This window comes from Callorhinchus milii, unplaced genomic scaffold (assembly GCF_018977255.1).
Source record: "Callorhinchus milii isolate IMCB2004 unplaced genomic scaffold, IMCB_Cmil_1.0 Scaffold1, whole genome shotgun sequence".
NCBI classification, from domain to species: Eukaryota; Metazoa; Chordata; class Chondrichthyes; order Chimaeriformes; family Callorhinchidae; genus Callorhinchus; species Callorhinchus milii.
Genome location: NW_024704742.1, coordinates 38454812 through 38470547, shown reverse-complemented (window position 1 = coordinate 38470547; position 15736 = coordinate 38454812). Strand labels below are relative to the sequence as shown.

Here is a 15736-nt window from a genome sequence, read left to right as displayed (position 1 = left end):
TTTAACAAACTACTTCTCAGTGTGTGCTTTTTAACAAGTAGAGCATACTCACAAACATTTGATAGGATTACTTTACCAAATATTCTGAATACTTCATTGCTCAAACTGTGTCGACACCGGGAATGAATGAATCTGCTTCTTTACTGGGAATAAGTGACCTGATTCTTCCCTTAGATCCATGTCCTCACCAGGAATGAGTGACCTATGGCCTCATTAGGAATTAGTGATCCAATTTCTCACAGGGAATTAGTGACTCGACATATATGCAGCTGATATTGTTACACACCAAACACAGGCTGTATGTAGTCTGGATACACCAAACACAGACTGTAGTCTGTATGTATCCATCCTGGAAGTCAGACACTCCATTTAGGAGTGCACTATCGCTAAGAACAGCCTCCTTCTGCTGCAGGGCCTGCACGGGCAGCTCACCACCGTGGAGCTGCGGGACGAGAGCAGTGCGCAGGGCTGGCTGCTCAATGTGGACGCCTTCATAAACATCCGCCTATAGGCCGTGGCCTCCACTGACCGGTGGGTCCCGCCTCACCCAGCTCTTCATCACCGGCAGGAACGTGTGCTACGTGCACGTCCTTGACTAGGTGGATATCATGGACACCATCGAGCGGCAGATGGAGCAGACCCACCGCGTCAGGAACTTTGGGAGCAAAGATGAGGGAAGGAGGGAGTTCCCGTCCAGGAAATGACCCCTACCGCACAGGGCATTGGGGGTATCTCCCCCCAACCCTGGGCATTAATAATAATAATTTAGTCACTTTAATCCACGACTGTGTGTGGGACACTGCTGTGCGCAACTGGCTGTCGCATTTCGTCCACAAAATATACAGTTGATTCATTTTACAGTATATTATGTGAGGAGCAATATCAAATGCAAGGATTATTATTAGTACATCAAACAGTCTGCAGGCTGTATCCACACCAAACACAGTCTGCAGCTATATACACACCAAACGCAAGCTGGAGTCTGTGCACATCAAGTGCAGGCTGCAGACTTGATACACTAAACACGGCTGCATGCACTAAAAGGTTACAGACTCTATTTATCAAACAGAGGCTGGAAGTGCTGCTGTGTACACACCTTTCGTTTAGAAATCTATATGTATGCACATCACTGAGGTGAGGAGGAGCTCGAGTTATCACAGAGCAGCACTCCTCATACCCGACGTAGTTCCAGCAGCAGTATGTTTACTGAACCTTGGTGCAAGATACGTTTGAAGCACAAACCAAGTCATAAACAGAGCAGGTTGAAGACCTCACGTCAGAGCACGGTTAATTGCAAAGTAATGCTTAAAATAAAAGTTGCCGTGTCAGACAATCACCTGTTTATCCACCTCAACAATAGTATGTTAAACAGTGCACACAATCTCATATCATGCTTCTGTGCTATTTTACATTTGTAAAAGCGAAATATTTACTGTCATCTTAATACTAATACTGAATAAAGCAGACATAGTTGAAGATAAGAGTGGGCACTAAATGGACTGCTCCATTGTCTGTAAATACCTGAAAAAGGACTGAAGCTTTTTTGAGCTAGATTAACGTTTAGAATTTATGTAAAGAGGATTGGATTATAGAAGGGAAAAACATTTAAGTTTTATAATGACTTATTATTTTGAAAGCTTTCAAAGTGCTGCATAGGTTAATTACAGAAGAGTGTAGTAACTGTGTTTTGTAGAGCATACACCAGGCATTTTTGCATTTGGAACATTGCCACAAACAGCCATGAGATGAATAATCAATTAATCTGGAGGATTACTGGTCAGAAAGGTTACCAGCACAAACTCCCTTCTCTTTCAAATCGTTATCATGGAATCCCTAACATCCTGAACAGGCAGAAGGGAACTTGGTTTCATGTCTTTTCTGAAGGATGGCACCAATTCCCCAGAACTACACTGGAGTGTAAGCGCTCTGGGATGCTACTCTGCATGAGGGGCGCTATATAAATGCAAGTTGTTGTTTTTGTTGGGACTATTGCCCTAAACCTTATCAGTTGGCTTGTACAATATGAAAATTTGAAAGTTAGTCAGATAATATATAATAAAACTGGTGGAGGTGTGAAGATGAAACTGACAGTTCTGGTCTGTGTTTGATGAAGCGTGAGGATATTTAGGAAGACTTATACTTATGAAGAATCGGTTTGTTTGCTTTAATGATTGAGGTCAGAAGTTTAAGAGAGCCAGAGATAAGATAATGACTGGGTAATACAGGCTTTCCCCCCTTCCCACTAGTGGCATGGGGATGGGATTGGGGGCAGAGAGGAGGACTAAAGTTTAGAGTTTATGTTAGTTGATTGAAACAAAACGTAGCAGAAAAGATGCACCATTTGAGCAGTATCACTTTACAGTGGCACAGCTCTCCATCGCGCAGATTACAAGTCACTTAAATTTAAAGCCTTTTGTACTATTTAAAGAGATAGCTTCTTCATGCAAAGAAGTTTTTTGACAAAGCTGTGTTTGTTTGTGAGGAGTGAGAAGAGGCTTGTGCTGGTTCCATTCTGAGAATATCACACACCTGTCATACAACACGTTCTTGTTAAAAGAGATTTGCATTGTGTTAGATGCTTGTGAACAAGCCGGGTGAGGTGGGGTTGGAAGATTAAGAAAAGCAACATTTCACGAAGATGGTGAGTGACCATTTGAGAAATGAAAGACCATGCAGGAGATGCTGCTTCCTATAGACTGACAGATCTAAAAATCCACATGCTTTTTGTATTAACTGTGATGCTGCAGAGATTTCAATGATGCCAGCAGCTTAACATTCAATGCAAAACAACATGCAACAGCTAGCTCAAAACGAGACTAAACCGCGTGCCAACGACCAACCCGCTGGCCATAGTGATGTACCTGTTGGTCCAGTCGGTAGTGCATAGCCTGAAGAAGAGGCTGGAGCCCCAGGCCCGCCATGCTGGTAGGACGCTCCAGAGAGAGAAGGGGGGAAAGGAGAAGCGGGGCCAGGGATTGGAGGGGATGCCTGCGACGGTGCTGGGTACGGTGGGGCTGTGGAGTGAGAAGGAGCAGAAGGCAAGTAGCTGGAAGGGTATGAAGAAGGAGGTGGAGGGGCAATGGGCTGATGAGGTTGATATAAAGTGGGTCTCCCTGCTCCCTGGGGATACTGTTGTGGTTGGTAAGCTATGAAAAAGAACAAACCACATTATTATTAAATCAGTAAACAAGCAATAACACAGCCACTGGACATTTATCAGGGTATTAACCCCAGCAAAGCATGAAGTACTGCATAGCTCAGCTGTTTCACCATAGATATGAGGTCAGCAAGACTGTGGGTCCAAGTCTCAGCCCTTCACCTTTGTGATAAAATAAGTAATACATTTTAAAAAATTGAGTCGGAAGAAGAAAGTGGATTCTAGCTCTGGGTGTGATGGTCTTAATTACATAGAATTACACAGAATTTACAGTATCAAAACAAACCACTTTGCCCAGGTAAACTATGCCAGTGTTTATACTCCACACGAGTCTCCACCCCTCCTAAACCCGTCTATCCTTACGCCCCTATATCTTCTTTTCCCTCATGTATGCATCAAGTTTCTCATATATGAATTGATGGTTTCTGCTTCAACCATGACTTCCGGAAGTGAGTCCCACCTTCTCACCACACTGTGTGGATTGAGTTCAGTTTAAGAATCCTGTTTATAACAGCAACTTTAAGTGTTTAGTGAATGGAGCATAAGAGCATCAGGTGAGGCTAGGATATGGTTTGGATGCAGAGCTGAACAGCTCGGCAAAGCACTCTCTATCTGGGACCATATATGAAGAATGGACATTTTGTCGAAGTACCAGCATTTTCACCCAATAATGTGTGAGCGTAAACACAGAGGACAGCAGAGGGGGAAATAGGAACAGATTAATTTCTTTAAAATCTATTTTATACAATCAGCTAAACCTACGCGGCTTCAGAAAATTAGCTGTGCACAGAAAGGTAACGACTGGTGAACAAATGCAATTTTACTCGAGGTAACAAAGTGTCCTCACTAAACATTAAGTGATTGCTGGATAACCTGTATTTATCTGATGTCTTTTCATACTATGTAACGCTTATTACTACCCCCTCCCCAATTGTACAAAGAGTACAAACAAGCAGAGGCAAATGAGCGTACTTACTTTGAGGAAAGCCAGGACGAGTGCTGGCCTGGGAATACATACTGTATGCAGGTGCTGCTGAAGGCTGCGGCAGGACTTGGCCACTGGGATTGGGAAACCCCTGCTGTATAAAACCTGCTGGTGGTGGAGCTTCACCCTGAGGAGAGGAGGAAGGCAACACAAACCATAAAGGCAAGCTCATGTATAGATCACGTTTAGAACAAAGTTTCTTGCTTCAGTTACTCCGGCTCAGTTGGTAGCACTCTGGCCTCAGAGTCAGAAGGCTGTGGGTTCAGTGCTGGGGACCTGCTGCTTTGTTGGAGATGCCATCCTTCCAGTAAGATGTTAAACCAAAGTCCCATCTGTTTGTTCAGATGGACATTAAAGATACCAAAGCACTATTCAAATAGAAAAAGGAATTTCTCTTGGTGCCCTGGCCAACAATCCCCCAGATAAAATTGGTCATTCACTTCATGGCGGTTTGTGAGACATTGATGTGCCACAAATTGGCTGGCGTGTTCACTAACACAATGGCGACACTTTAAAATAAATCGTGAAGTACTTTAGAGATGTCTCCGAGATGCAATAAGGTACTATATCAAATGTAAGCATTATTATCATAATGTTTTAATCAGTGCACTGTCTTAAGAGGATGACCTCTATAAATTAAAGAGTTAAACCAAATTCAAAGGATGATGAATTCCATTAGTTTACTTAGTCCCCAGACAGAAAACGTTTCATCACCCACGGGGGTGGTAAGAATGTAGAATGTACAGTCCAGAAAATTGCAGATGCAGAATCAATCTGTACGTTTAAAAATGGAAATCGATAGACAGATATTTGGGAAGCAGGGAATTGAAGGATATTGAGAAAAGCAGAAATGATGGCAAAAGAAATTAGTGGTTTAAATTGCCTATTCCTAGTTCTCCCCCACCCCCTGTTCTTTGTGCTACATATATAACTTACATTTTGGCATTACGCCTTATCATGTTGTTGAGATGTATCAAAGCACTTCACAGGGTATACTGTAAAGTGGAGTGACTGCGTATTTTATGGGTGAAATGCTGCTGCCAGTTTGCGCACAGCAACGTCTCACAAAGAGCCATGATTCGAATGATCAATTTTGTTTTGGGTGATTATTGGCCAGGACACCAGGGAAACTGCCTTCTCTTTTCGAATAGTGTCATGGTCAACGTGGGATCTTTAGTGTCCACGTGAACAGGCAGATCTCGGTTTAATGTCTTGTTTGAAGGACGGAACCTCCGACAATGCAAGACATCCCTGGCACTCCACTGGAGTGTCAACTTAGCCTGTGTGCTTCCAAGTCCACATATGTGGGATGCAGTGATATATGCGGTATGTAAAAAAGCATCTGTGTGTCAACAAGCAAAGTGGAATGGGCATGATTGCCTGTCGTTGTTGCAACCATTCTTCTGGCACAGTAGAGAGGAATAGATCAATGTTGCTGTACCTGGGTGTTAGACGTAGAGGCTGGTGGAAGCCTGGGGAGGGCAGTGGAGGTCTGGTTACTCCATGATGTGACAGTAGGGGCAGGTCTAACCTGAATCAAATACAGACGCACAACGATAAAGGAAAAAAAATAAAGAAACACACAACAAACCCCCTGAACATACAGAGTTAACAAAACACAAACCATGCAGAAAAAATACTGCATAGAAAAATAATAAGCATTCAGACAAAAAGAAAGGGCATTTCAGCATAGACATGTAACACTGATAAGGTGGGCAAATAAAACTTTATGTAAGAAAGGAGACTCAGAAACAATTATGCGAATTTCCTGAATTAGAAACTCCTAGGAACATGGAGTATTGGAGTAGGAGAATAATCAGCCCAACTACCTCTCTTCTGATCTCTAACCAGTGTGACTTTGGGGACGTAAACACTGGGTGAGGTTGAGCTCAGATATGATACCAACACCCCCCCAACATGGATACATGCTGACATGGTAACCAGGATGAGTTATTGGAGGGCCTGCTAGCACTTGTAACACTACCCCACCACAAGTAAATGTCTCCTTAGGGAGAAGAGAGAAGAAAATCGAGAAGGAAGAGAATTCTCTCAAATCTGCTCTGAAAAAATGGATTGCATTAGCTGTCCTTAAAAGGAAAAGAGAAGTGTTTTGTGATCCACTTGAGCTTGATTTCCCCACCCACCCCCTGGCTGTATTGAGCATCTAATGAGGGAGAGGTTCTCATTTCCCTGGAGCCTGTTTCCATCCTCTAGATAGTTATGTATCTATGTGTGGTCTGTTTTTTGATATATTTATATACTCTCACACATTATTCTTTGTATATAATTAGTGACTATTAGCTGCTGACTATAACATTCTAGACTTATAATTGAATCTCTGCCCTCATTTTGGGTCCAATGGAAGGATTTCAATGTGTTGTTCGCACTCCACTCAGTGATCACAGACAGATAGTGAGTGACATCTCAGAGACATTGTGCAGTGTGTATGTTACTCGTGACCTCGCACACAATATTGTTGGGTGGAGGGAGTGAGCTGAGATAAACATTTATTTTCTATTGCAGCTACCAAGTAACAGAGTTGTTGTATGTCCAACTTCTATCACAGTGTTGCTATGTCCGAAGCACATGTCTGAAGTATAAAAGTTCTGGGTTAAAAGACTAGAGAGAATATGTGGATAGGCTGAGTCAATAGAATCACTCAAAGAGGTACTTGACAAGCAACTTGGCAGTAAAACCATATGGAATAAGGGATATCATTATCCAAAAAGCTTTGAAAAAACAGGCAGCAGTGACATAGATATGATAAGCTGAATATACAATACAATTTACATTTATATAGCCCCTTTAACATCAGGAGGATGTCTCAAAGTGCTTGAATGGCCTCCCCTTGCTGAAAATATCTACCATGTAAAAATATTTTTGTGTGGCATGTATGCAGTTCCTTTGGTCTTGTCAGCTACTAGTGGGATATCCCATTCTAATGGCACATCACCACTAGCAATGTGCATAATTACCAATATAATTTTTACTCCCTGCTTGTAGTTGATGATCACCCAGTACTAGTTCACTGTGCTCCATCACTGAAGATCGGTTCACGCACTGCTTCACTGCCTTGTTCTCAACAAGACCTCTCATTTGATCTCATTAAATAGAGTGCTGCATAATTTAAAACTCAATTTGTTTTTTTGTTTTAAATTGCTTATGTAATCTCCAGATATTTCTATTTTTCTCACATAATTTTGATTAAAAAATTAAACAGTTCTTAATTTAATTAAGTATCTCCTTTTTGATGAATGTTCACCAATCTGTCCATTTGAGGCCATGTTTGCATAAGACCAATGACTTGGCATTTATGAGTATTATTTTTCTATAAACTGTTTCAGGTTGTTTTTCATCTGTGTAAACAAATGCTTCCTGGTTCCATCCTGAGATTGCCGTTTGTGTCCCTAGACCTGCTCCCTTTTTGCCTGCTGCTTCAGGTCGTGCACTAACCAGTGCACGCTGGTAAGCAGAAGCCACAATGGTTCTTTCAGACAAAAGCTTATATTTTTTTTCACACAACAACTTACATCCATATAATGTGGAATAGCATCTCAGAACTCTTAAACAACAACAGTAGCTATTAGCGCATAATGACTGTCCAGTGGCGCCTGCTGGACAACATTGCAAATAGCAAGTATTCGTTTGTGTAAATGATTTGCTGCCATCCAGCTACAGAGATTCATAAATGCCCCGGGAGGTTGGTGAGCTTGCCATTTATTGGAAATTGTCATGGACCATCATTCTTATCTCTTCTTGCCATGATTTCCCTTATACAATATAATTTACATTTATATAGGAAAAATCATGCTCATTCAAACCTAGAGAGGAGAAGGGAGGAAAATGGAAACAAAACGAGATACTAAAACCTCAGACAGCACTCAAGCATGAACAGCTTGCTGGATTATCAGAATCTGCTTTAGAATGGTCTGTTAACAGACGTCTTTCTCTCCAGGTCTATGAATTTGCTTTCCAGTCAGTCACGTTTTCAAGCTGTTTTAGTACGGGGGCAGGGGGAGGTGGTACAGTGGGTTTGCCCATATTTTCCACCTCTAGGGACCAGTGAGGACAGCTAAAGTAAAAGTCTCCTTTTGACATAAAGACTTCCGGGTGCATGTGTTTAGTCAGTCTCAGTCCCAAATTATCCCTAATTGTTCAGTTGTAAATCTGATACTCTGTTTGACACTGAACCTTATGGCCCAAGAAGGTCTCGAGTATATTGTGAGTCAGCTGGTGTTACATCAGTGGGTGCCTGTGCATGTGGTGTATGTGTCTGGGGGTGGCAAATGACCTCAGCACACTTGGGCTCAGAACAGCTACAAATTGGAAAGGGATCCTGCTCCTGACAGTTATCCATTGACCCTAACTGGAAAGTGTGCATGTGGGTGGAGACAAACATCTGGCGAGGGTAAGGAGCAGGCTTGGCTCTGATATCACCCACAGTCACATGGCCCATTACTTAACACAAATGAAGAATTCAGGAGGAATCTCACCCCAACAGGAACCAGAGGGAGGTAAAGGAAAGAGATTTGGAAGAAAACAAGTGATAATTGCTCAGTCTGAGCTTCACCTTTCACTTTACGCAGACATCTGCTCAATCAGCAATATCAAGTTAGAAAAACAAGGATTACCCGTTAGAAAGAAATTCTTGACAGCACATATTAAAATGCTAAAACATTAATCCTCAACGCTGAAATGTCTTCCCCATTTCATGGAGGGGAAAAAAGGCCTCTCACAGCAGCCTTACCTGTGGGTAGTACTGCTGGGTCGTTGCTTGCTGCTGATTCTGTCCAGGAGCAAAGGAAGGGCCTGGGGTCCCGTCTCTCCCTCTTGTGACTTGCTGCATCTGGTCTGGGAAGGGAGCCGACTGCTGTCCCAAGGCCTGTTCACCCTGAGCACGGAACAGTCGATCCCGTAAATGCATGATCTTCAGCTGCCGAGAAAGAGTGAGAGATTATAACACAGGTACAGTTTCTGACAGAAGAGACCCACTGATTGACCCATCAAACTACCCATCCAACTTTCCAAAAGATTCCTTTAATACATCAACCTCATCATAGTCAGCCTGGCTCTGTTGGTAGCATGCTTGCCTCTGCCAGAAGGCTGTGGGTTAAAACCCCTCAGTGGGGACTTTGAGCTCTTCTCAGTGGAGAGGAGTAAAAACTGAAGAGTATAAATCATTTAGTAAAAACAGTGATGACTGACATGTCACCCATCATCATGTCAATCATTACAGGTATTGCTGAATGGTTTGAATTGCACTGAGCTGCCTGTTCTAGTGGATGGCAATGATTCCCATGATAATATTTGAAAAGAGGAGGAAGCTTCTCCTGGTGTTGTGGCCAACAATTTTCCAGACAACCCCAATCTGTTATCCATCATGTCAGTCAGTACAGTTTTTACTAAATGGTTTGAACAGCATTGAATATATATGCAGTAGATATGGGGTAGAAAATATTCTCTCCTAGTTGATAAATTTAACAAACTTGGTGAGCTTATTGTATTAAAATTACAGAGCAGCAACGAATCAAGGTAAAAGGATAAGTATGTACAACCGAACAAGTGTATACCGAGTCTCTAAAAATGCTAATTTTACTCAATACTTTGTTTTGGGATTTAGTTTACAGGTAATGGCATGAAAAATTATTTCTCATACAACTATAACTCCTTTATCTCATAAAAATCATAAAATAATTGTATTTTTAAAGAATAATTCATTGTTAAAGTCTGACAAGCTGTCCCCCTAATGTAGTGCATGGAATACTTCATCTTGTGTGTGCCTGCAAGTGAGATAGAGTTGAGGGTGAGTGAGGGGGTGCAAGAATACGGGGATTGGAATAGGGGAAGCAGTGAGAGAGGGGACAGGGAGCAGTGGGGAACATAGGCAAAGGGTGGGGGAACAGGGGAGGGCAGGGATAGTGATATGGACTGATAGTGGGGGAGGGGCAAGCTTTTTAGCTTTTACCTGACTGGTGTCAATCGGCAGGTAGGACAGAGCAGCCAACAGACTACCCTGGGCAGCCAGCAGATTGGCGTATTGACTCATCTTCTCCGCAAGAACGTCTCCCACTCCATTGTTGTTCGTGCCCTGCCGAAGCTCGATGGCTTTACGTAAAACCACCACTTTCTCAATCAGATCCTGAAATAGAGAAACCCAGAGAGCAGAGAGAACATTAGCAGCCGGCTCCACGGGGAACAGGGGCAGGGTCTTTAAAAGGTGACACCGTGCAGCTGGAAAGGGCCACAATAGTGACAGGTGTTCTGTATGATTCACCCCTGGTGGCTGTCAAGAGAGATGTTTTGCTAGAGTCTGAAGTAGAGCAGTTTTCAACCGCCCTGGTTCAGCAAACGTTGGGGGTTTTGTTTTCGATTTTTCTCCTCTCCTCCTGCCCCGAGGTATTGCCTCCTTTTTCCTTTCACTGGGCTATAGTTTCACAGACACAGGACAGACCCCTCCAGTATTTTGCCCCAAGTGTGTCTATTATCCATGTGCTAGAAAGGCTTCCTCCTGCTCCTATGTTCCTAACGTCCTGGCTCCTGTGTTCCTCACCTGAAGAGCCAGAGGTGAACTTCCACCTTGAGCTTTATCCCAGCAGGCCACCAACTTCTCCACATTCCCAGCACAGATGTAGCACAGGCAGGCCTGGGCCTGTAGACTGCTGTCATCCTCACTCTCCAGCCGGGATCCCAACAGATCTGAACCAGAAACAAATTACTTGCAATTTCTTTTAGTTATAACACACCTCCCCATTTGCATTATTTTCTAAGAATAAAATAATAAATTAGAATTAAATTAAACTGCACTGATTATAATGGCATAGCCTCTATGATTTGTAATAAAACTAATGGATTTAGCGGTGTCCTGTCACATAAAAACAACAATAGTGCTGGCACATGTAAAGCAGTCCACTCAACAAAGGGTTATATTTCTCCTATTTGGTTGCTGTTGATTACATTTTGGAAAATCTTTTGTAAATCTACATGCTGACATGCTTGCGTGCTCGCACACATACGTACATCTAATTCACATGCATCACACGCATGCACACAAATGCACGCCCCATTTACACAAATGTACATCCGTGTGCACACAAGCACGTGTGCTGGGTCCATCCACTCCCAGTACACAACCACACACGTGCAAAAAAGACAGGTGCATACTTATACATGCAGTCATGCATACACGTACACAAGCTGAAAGATTAGTGAAACTTTACTAACAGAGCAGTTTGGAAATAAATCATTGGAGCATGATCGAGTTTCTTTAGGACATGCTATTCCAGAATTAATGTCAGGAGAGAATAAAGAGAGAAGCTCTACTGACCACAAAGTGCTGCAAACTCGTCAGGTCTCGCGTAGGTCAGCAGAGCAGCCAAAGCTTCCTTCCAGTTCTGCAGGTCACACGACTGAACAATCTCCGGCCAGTCTCTCGTCACAACAGCATCAATCAGCTAAATCGCACACCCAAAACACAGAGGTCTGCATCAGAACAGCTCGACGTATTAAAGAACACACCAAATACTAAAATAACCAGTGACATAAGGTGCGATATCAAATGCAAGGATTATTATTATTATTATATGGCCACTTACCCTAGTGATCTTGCTGTTGGATTTTGCAAAGTATTTTTTTTGCGTTTTAGCTAGAAGGTCCTGTCCTCCAGCTATTGCTAAAATGATAGCATCAGCCATCCGATTGTCATGCAAGCAAAGATCAACAGCTCCCTCGAAGTTACCAGTCAGCAAAGCCTGCTTGATCAGCCCGTCAACATCTGTCGTATGGAAACCAGCTTTTTATAACCATTCCCTCACTCAGACACTGTTGAATTATTGCAATACTTAGTAACATAGGAATGTACAGGGCATTAGACCCATTCCCTTTGATTCACTAAAAAATTATACAGTTGCCTCTTAAAAGTTTCTCACATTGTACGCCTCCCCCTCTCCCTGTACGCCTCCCCCTCTCCCTGTACACCTCCCGCCTCTCCCTGTACGCCTTCCCCGCCTCTCCCTGTACGCCTCCCGCCTCTCCCTGTACGCCTCCCGCCTCTCCCTGTACGCCTCCCGCCTCTCCCTGTACTCCTTCCCCCTCTCCCTGTACGCCTTCCCCGTCTCTCTGTACGCCTTCCCCGTCTCTCTGTACGCCTTCCCCGTCTCTCTGTACGCCTTCCCCGTCTCTCTGTACGCCTTCCCCGTCTCTCTGTACGCCTTCCCCGTCTCTCTGTACGCCTTCCCCGTCTCTCTGTACACCTTCACTGTCTCTCTGTACACCTTCACTCTCTCTCTGTACACCTTCACTGTCTCTCTGGTGTCTCCATGACAAGAGAAAAGATATCAAAGATACAGCATTGTAAATTTTCCAGCCTTTGTGTCTAAAGCCCTAAAGACAACAACAAAATGACATTTATAGAGCGCCTTTCACGTCGGGAGGACGTCCCAAAGCGCTGATTAGTCAGGTGTCGGGGGCCGAGCATGGGGGAGGGGTGGTGTAGGGGTGAGGGAAGGCAGAGAGGTGGGAGGGCAGCCAAAGGCACAATCGAAGAGAAGGGTCTTGAGACCGACCTTGAAGGAGGCAAGGGAGGAAGCAAGGGACCGTGGGATGGAGTTCCAGAGTGTGGAGACACAGGTAACAACTCAAGAGCACAGACCTCCACTGACAGAAATATTGAATTTTGCTTCATCTGTGTCTTGCATTTCAGGTGCAGATTCATCGAGTGCCACATCGTCCTCCTCCTCCTCCTCCTCCGCCTGCACCAACAAACCCAGGTCAGACACAAACACAAACATTTTCATAGATTGGACAACTACACACAATCACCAGCCTTTGCATTCAAAGCACAGTATACCTTCCTCAATGCGTTTTCCAGCATCTGAGGAACAAGACAGGTGAGTGTGCTCTCCAAGTAATGTATGTTCATGCTGGTTGAGATCAGGTTAATAGCACAGCCTAGAGTAAAAATAATCACCGACACCCGCTCCACTGAATTATTGAAGCTTTTACAACTCGAGAGCTTAACCATCGGGACTCAGAGTGCCTGGAAATTCTGGAACGGCTCTGTTCAAGGCGCTGTTCAAGGCACAAAGAAAATTCATGCTGAAAGGCAATTTGCACACAGCAGTGTCCCAAAAACAGTTGTGCATTGAGTGAACCAATTATTTTTTTAATTTATTTTCAAGGAATTATTAACCCTGGAAAAGCGATCTGCGAATCGACTTAACAACCAGGTTCCTACTTAATGCTAGAGAAAACAAAGGTGTGTGAAGTTAGAATAAGAATATTCATTTCTTACGCTGAGAAATCCAGGTAAAGGGTCCTTGGCGCAGGACACCACAAAGTTCAAAGAACAGTAGGAGAGGAAAACGTAAATGAAGCAGTGACTTGCAATGTCAAGCTTGGCTTTTAGCAGACTGTAAACTGTCATTCATGGCACTCTGTTCCAAACTTGTAATTTAGTTACACAATCTCTTTCGTGGAGTCTCGAGGGGATGGGCACAGTGTTTTTTGAAGATTAACACTATCTAAATATGTGTGATATTACCACAATCAGCAGGAAATGCATCAGCCTACACACAATATATTGTCGAGTTTGCTTAATGTTAGTCTGTCAGGCCTAACAAAATTATAATATTATGCATACTCTATCAACAGGGGAACTTCCCTTAAAATGCAAATGCTTTCAGACTGTTCTGAAGGCATTTATAATTTCAACATTAAGAAAAAAAGTTAAAAATCCAATATTTTACTTTAATTTCACAGTAACAAGGTTTTTTTTAAAAAAAATTGGTTATGTTTGATTCTTTTATCTTCTAATTTGAATCACAAAAATAACTGACACTATAGGTACTGTAACAGCCTCTTCTCACTGGACTCGCAATCCCAGGAAGCTATCACCTTGGCTCTTCGTTCTGGATTTCAGATGCCAGATCAATGCTCCAGGACTCTCCAGCAAAACTACACTCCTGGGTATAACATTATTCAATCTTCTTGTTAATCGGGCCCCAAGTTTGTATAACCTTAGACGAATTATAACATTATTTGGCTATAACAATACACAAACTCAAATGTGTACAAAACATAATCGGCATGGCTAGTACCAGCCACCAGTATAACATTGTGCGGATTATAACAAAATAGGTGACTTAACATCATGCGAACTCGACTCTATACAATACAATATACCAAACCACAACAGAACAATTACAACATGCAAAACTATAGCATAAAAATAACATACAAAACTGGAGCATAAAAAACAAAGTATAAAAATAACATGGAAAATTGTAACATGCAAATCTACAATACAGAAAAACTACAACAAAGTTAAGCTACAATGTAGAAAACTACAGCATGCATAACTACAACTACAAAAATAATATGGGATCAATCTAATACCTCCCCCGGGACCTCCTCTTCCATGGTGGGGCTGTCCTCAAGACTTTCTGTTTCCTGCTCAGAGTCATCAGGAGCCTTTAAAGTGGAGCAGTCAAATGACAGCACCATAAGAGTGAAAGAAGCAAGAGTACAGAGCGGACAATAGCACAGCAGAGAGGATTCTGCAACTTGCAGCTTATTCCACAATGTATAACATCAGTGAAATTGTACTATTCGCCCTCAAATATACTATGTTCCATTGTTTGAAACGTTAAGTCATTTGTTTACGATGGTAAGACCTTTTCCATTTGCTTGCCCCCAAAACAAACGGTCCTTGCATTGTCAAATGAAAATGTTTATAAAAGGAATAAGTTAGTACATTAATTTTTGCCCTCCATGACCTTGGTAGGAATTCAGGCTGGATGGATGGGAAAAGAATCTTTGGCTGGCTGCAAGGGCCATGCATGATCCTTTCTGAGTTACAAAAATGGTTTCAATGTACATAAGCAGTCAGATAGAATAACCATTCAATAGTGGCTTCAGGATAATAAATATTGGGCTCATTGACCATAATGGTTGTCATCTTAGTTCAGGTGGTAACGTTCTCTGCTCTGGGTCAGAAGGTTGTGGGTTCAAGCTCCGCATTAGGATTCCAACAGTTTTCACCTGCCAGTTTCTAAATGTGGTTATGTCTCTGTAGTGTTTATAATAGTGTACATCCTCCTCATTCCACCTACAAAACCTGTCCCAGAACATGCATTTAAAGACTTGTACAAATGTTGTTACCACTGTTAAAGTCAAAATGACTACAGACCTGAGTGAATTCTATACTTAATTAAATCCAGTTAAATTAAAGGTGACTGTACCTGATCTGATGGGGTCTTCTCTCCAGTGTTGCCCTCCTGCAGTGTTGCCACAATCTAAAGCAAAATAAGTCTTTTTCACGGTTCCATTCTACATTGTACTCAAGTCTAAACTATATTTTAGGAGATCACAGCTGGTACAGATTTCTACTTAATTCTTTTAGCACTTGAGAACTGCCAGTAAATCTGTGTTTGCATATTGACTGCAGCTGACGCCTGAGCTTTCATCGTTTCTGCGCAATGTGCAGTAGCAAATATCCCTCCCTCATTTTTTTTGGGTCAGCCGGGTGTCAGACATATGCAGAAATCCTTCACCATGCGTAAGAATATCCAAACCGAGCTGAGAAATCCATGGAATGT

General features: G+C 42.7%; 1 protein-coding gene and 1 pseudogene across 1 annotated transcript in view; one reads left to right on the top strand and one right to left on the bottom strand.

Moving 5' to 3' along the window:
* The window catches only part of sec31a (SEC31 homolog A, COPII coat complex component), a 53413-nt gene that overhangs the window by 9186 nt on the left and 28491 nt on the right, over window positions 1–15736 (bottom strand). The window contains exons 13-23 of the mRNA XM_042340526.1: window positions 15380–15433; window positions 14535–14609; window positions 12790–12889; window positions 11735–11913; window positions 11467–11593; window positions 10693–10838; window positions 10108–10281; window positions 8890–9075; window positions 5584–5673; window positions 4134–4269; window positions 2862–3146 (exon numbers count right to left, since the gene is read on the bottom strand). Coding sequence (XP_042196460.1) covers window positions 2862–3146; window positions 4134–4269; window positions 5584–5673; window positions 8890–9075; window positions 10108–10281; window positions 10693–10838; window positions 11467–11593; window positions 11735–11913; window positions 12790–12889; window positions 14535–14609; window positions 15380–15433 — 1552 coding nt within the window. The remainder of the gene's footprint in view (window positions 1–2861; window positions 3147–4133; window positions 4270–5583; window positions 5674–8889; window positions 9076–10107; window positions 10282–10692; window positions 10839–11466; window positions 11594–11734; window positions 11914–12789; window positions 12890–14534; window positions 14610–15379; window positions 15434–15736) is intronic.
* LOC121849548 lies at window positions 123–704 on the top strand (annotated as a pseudogene).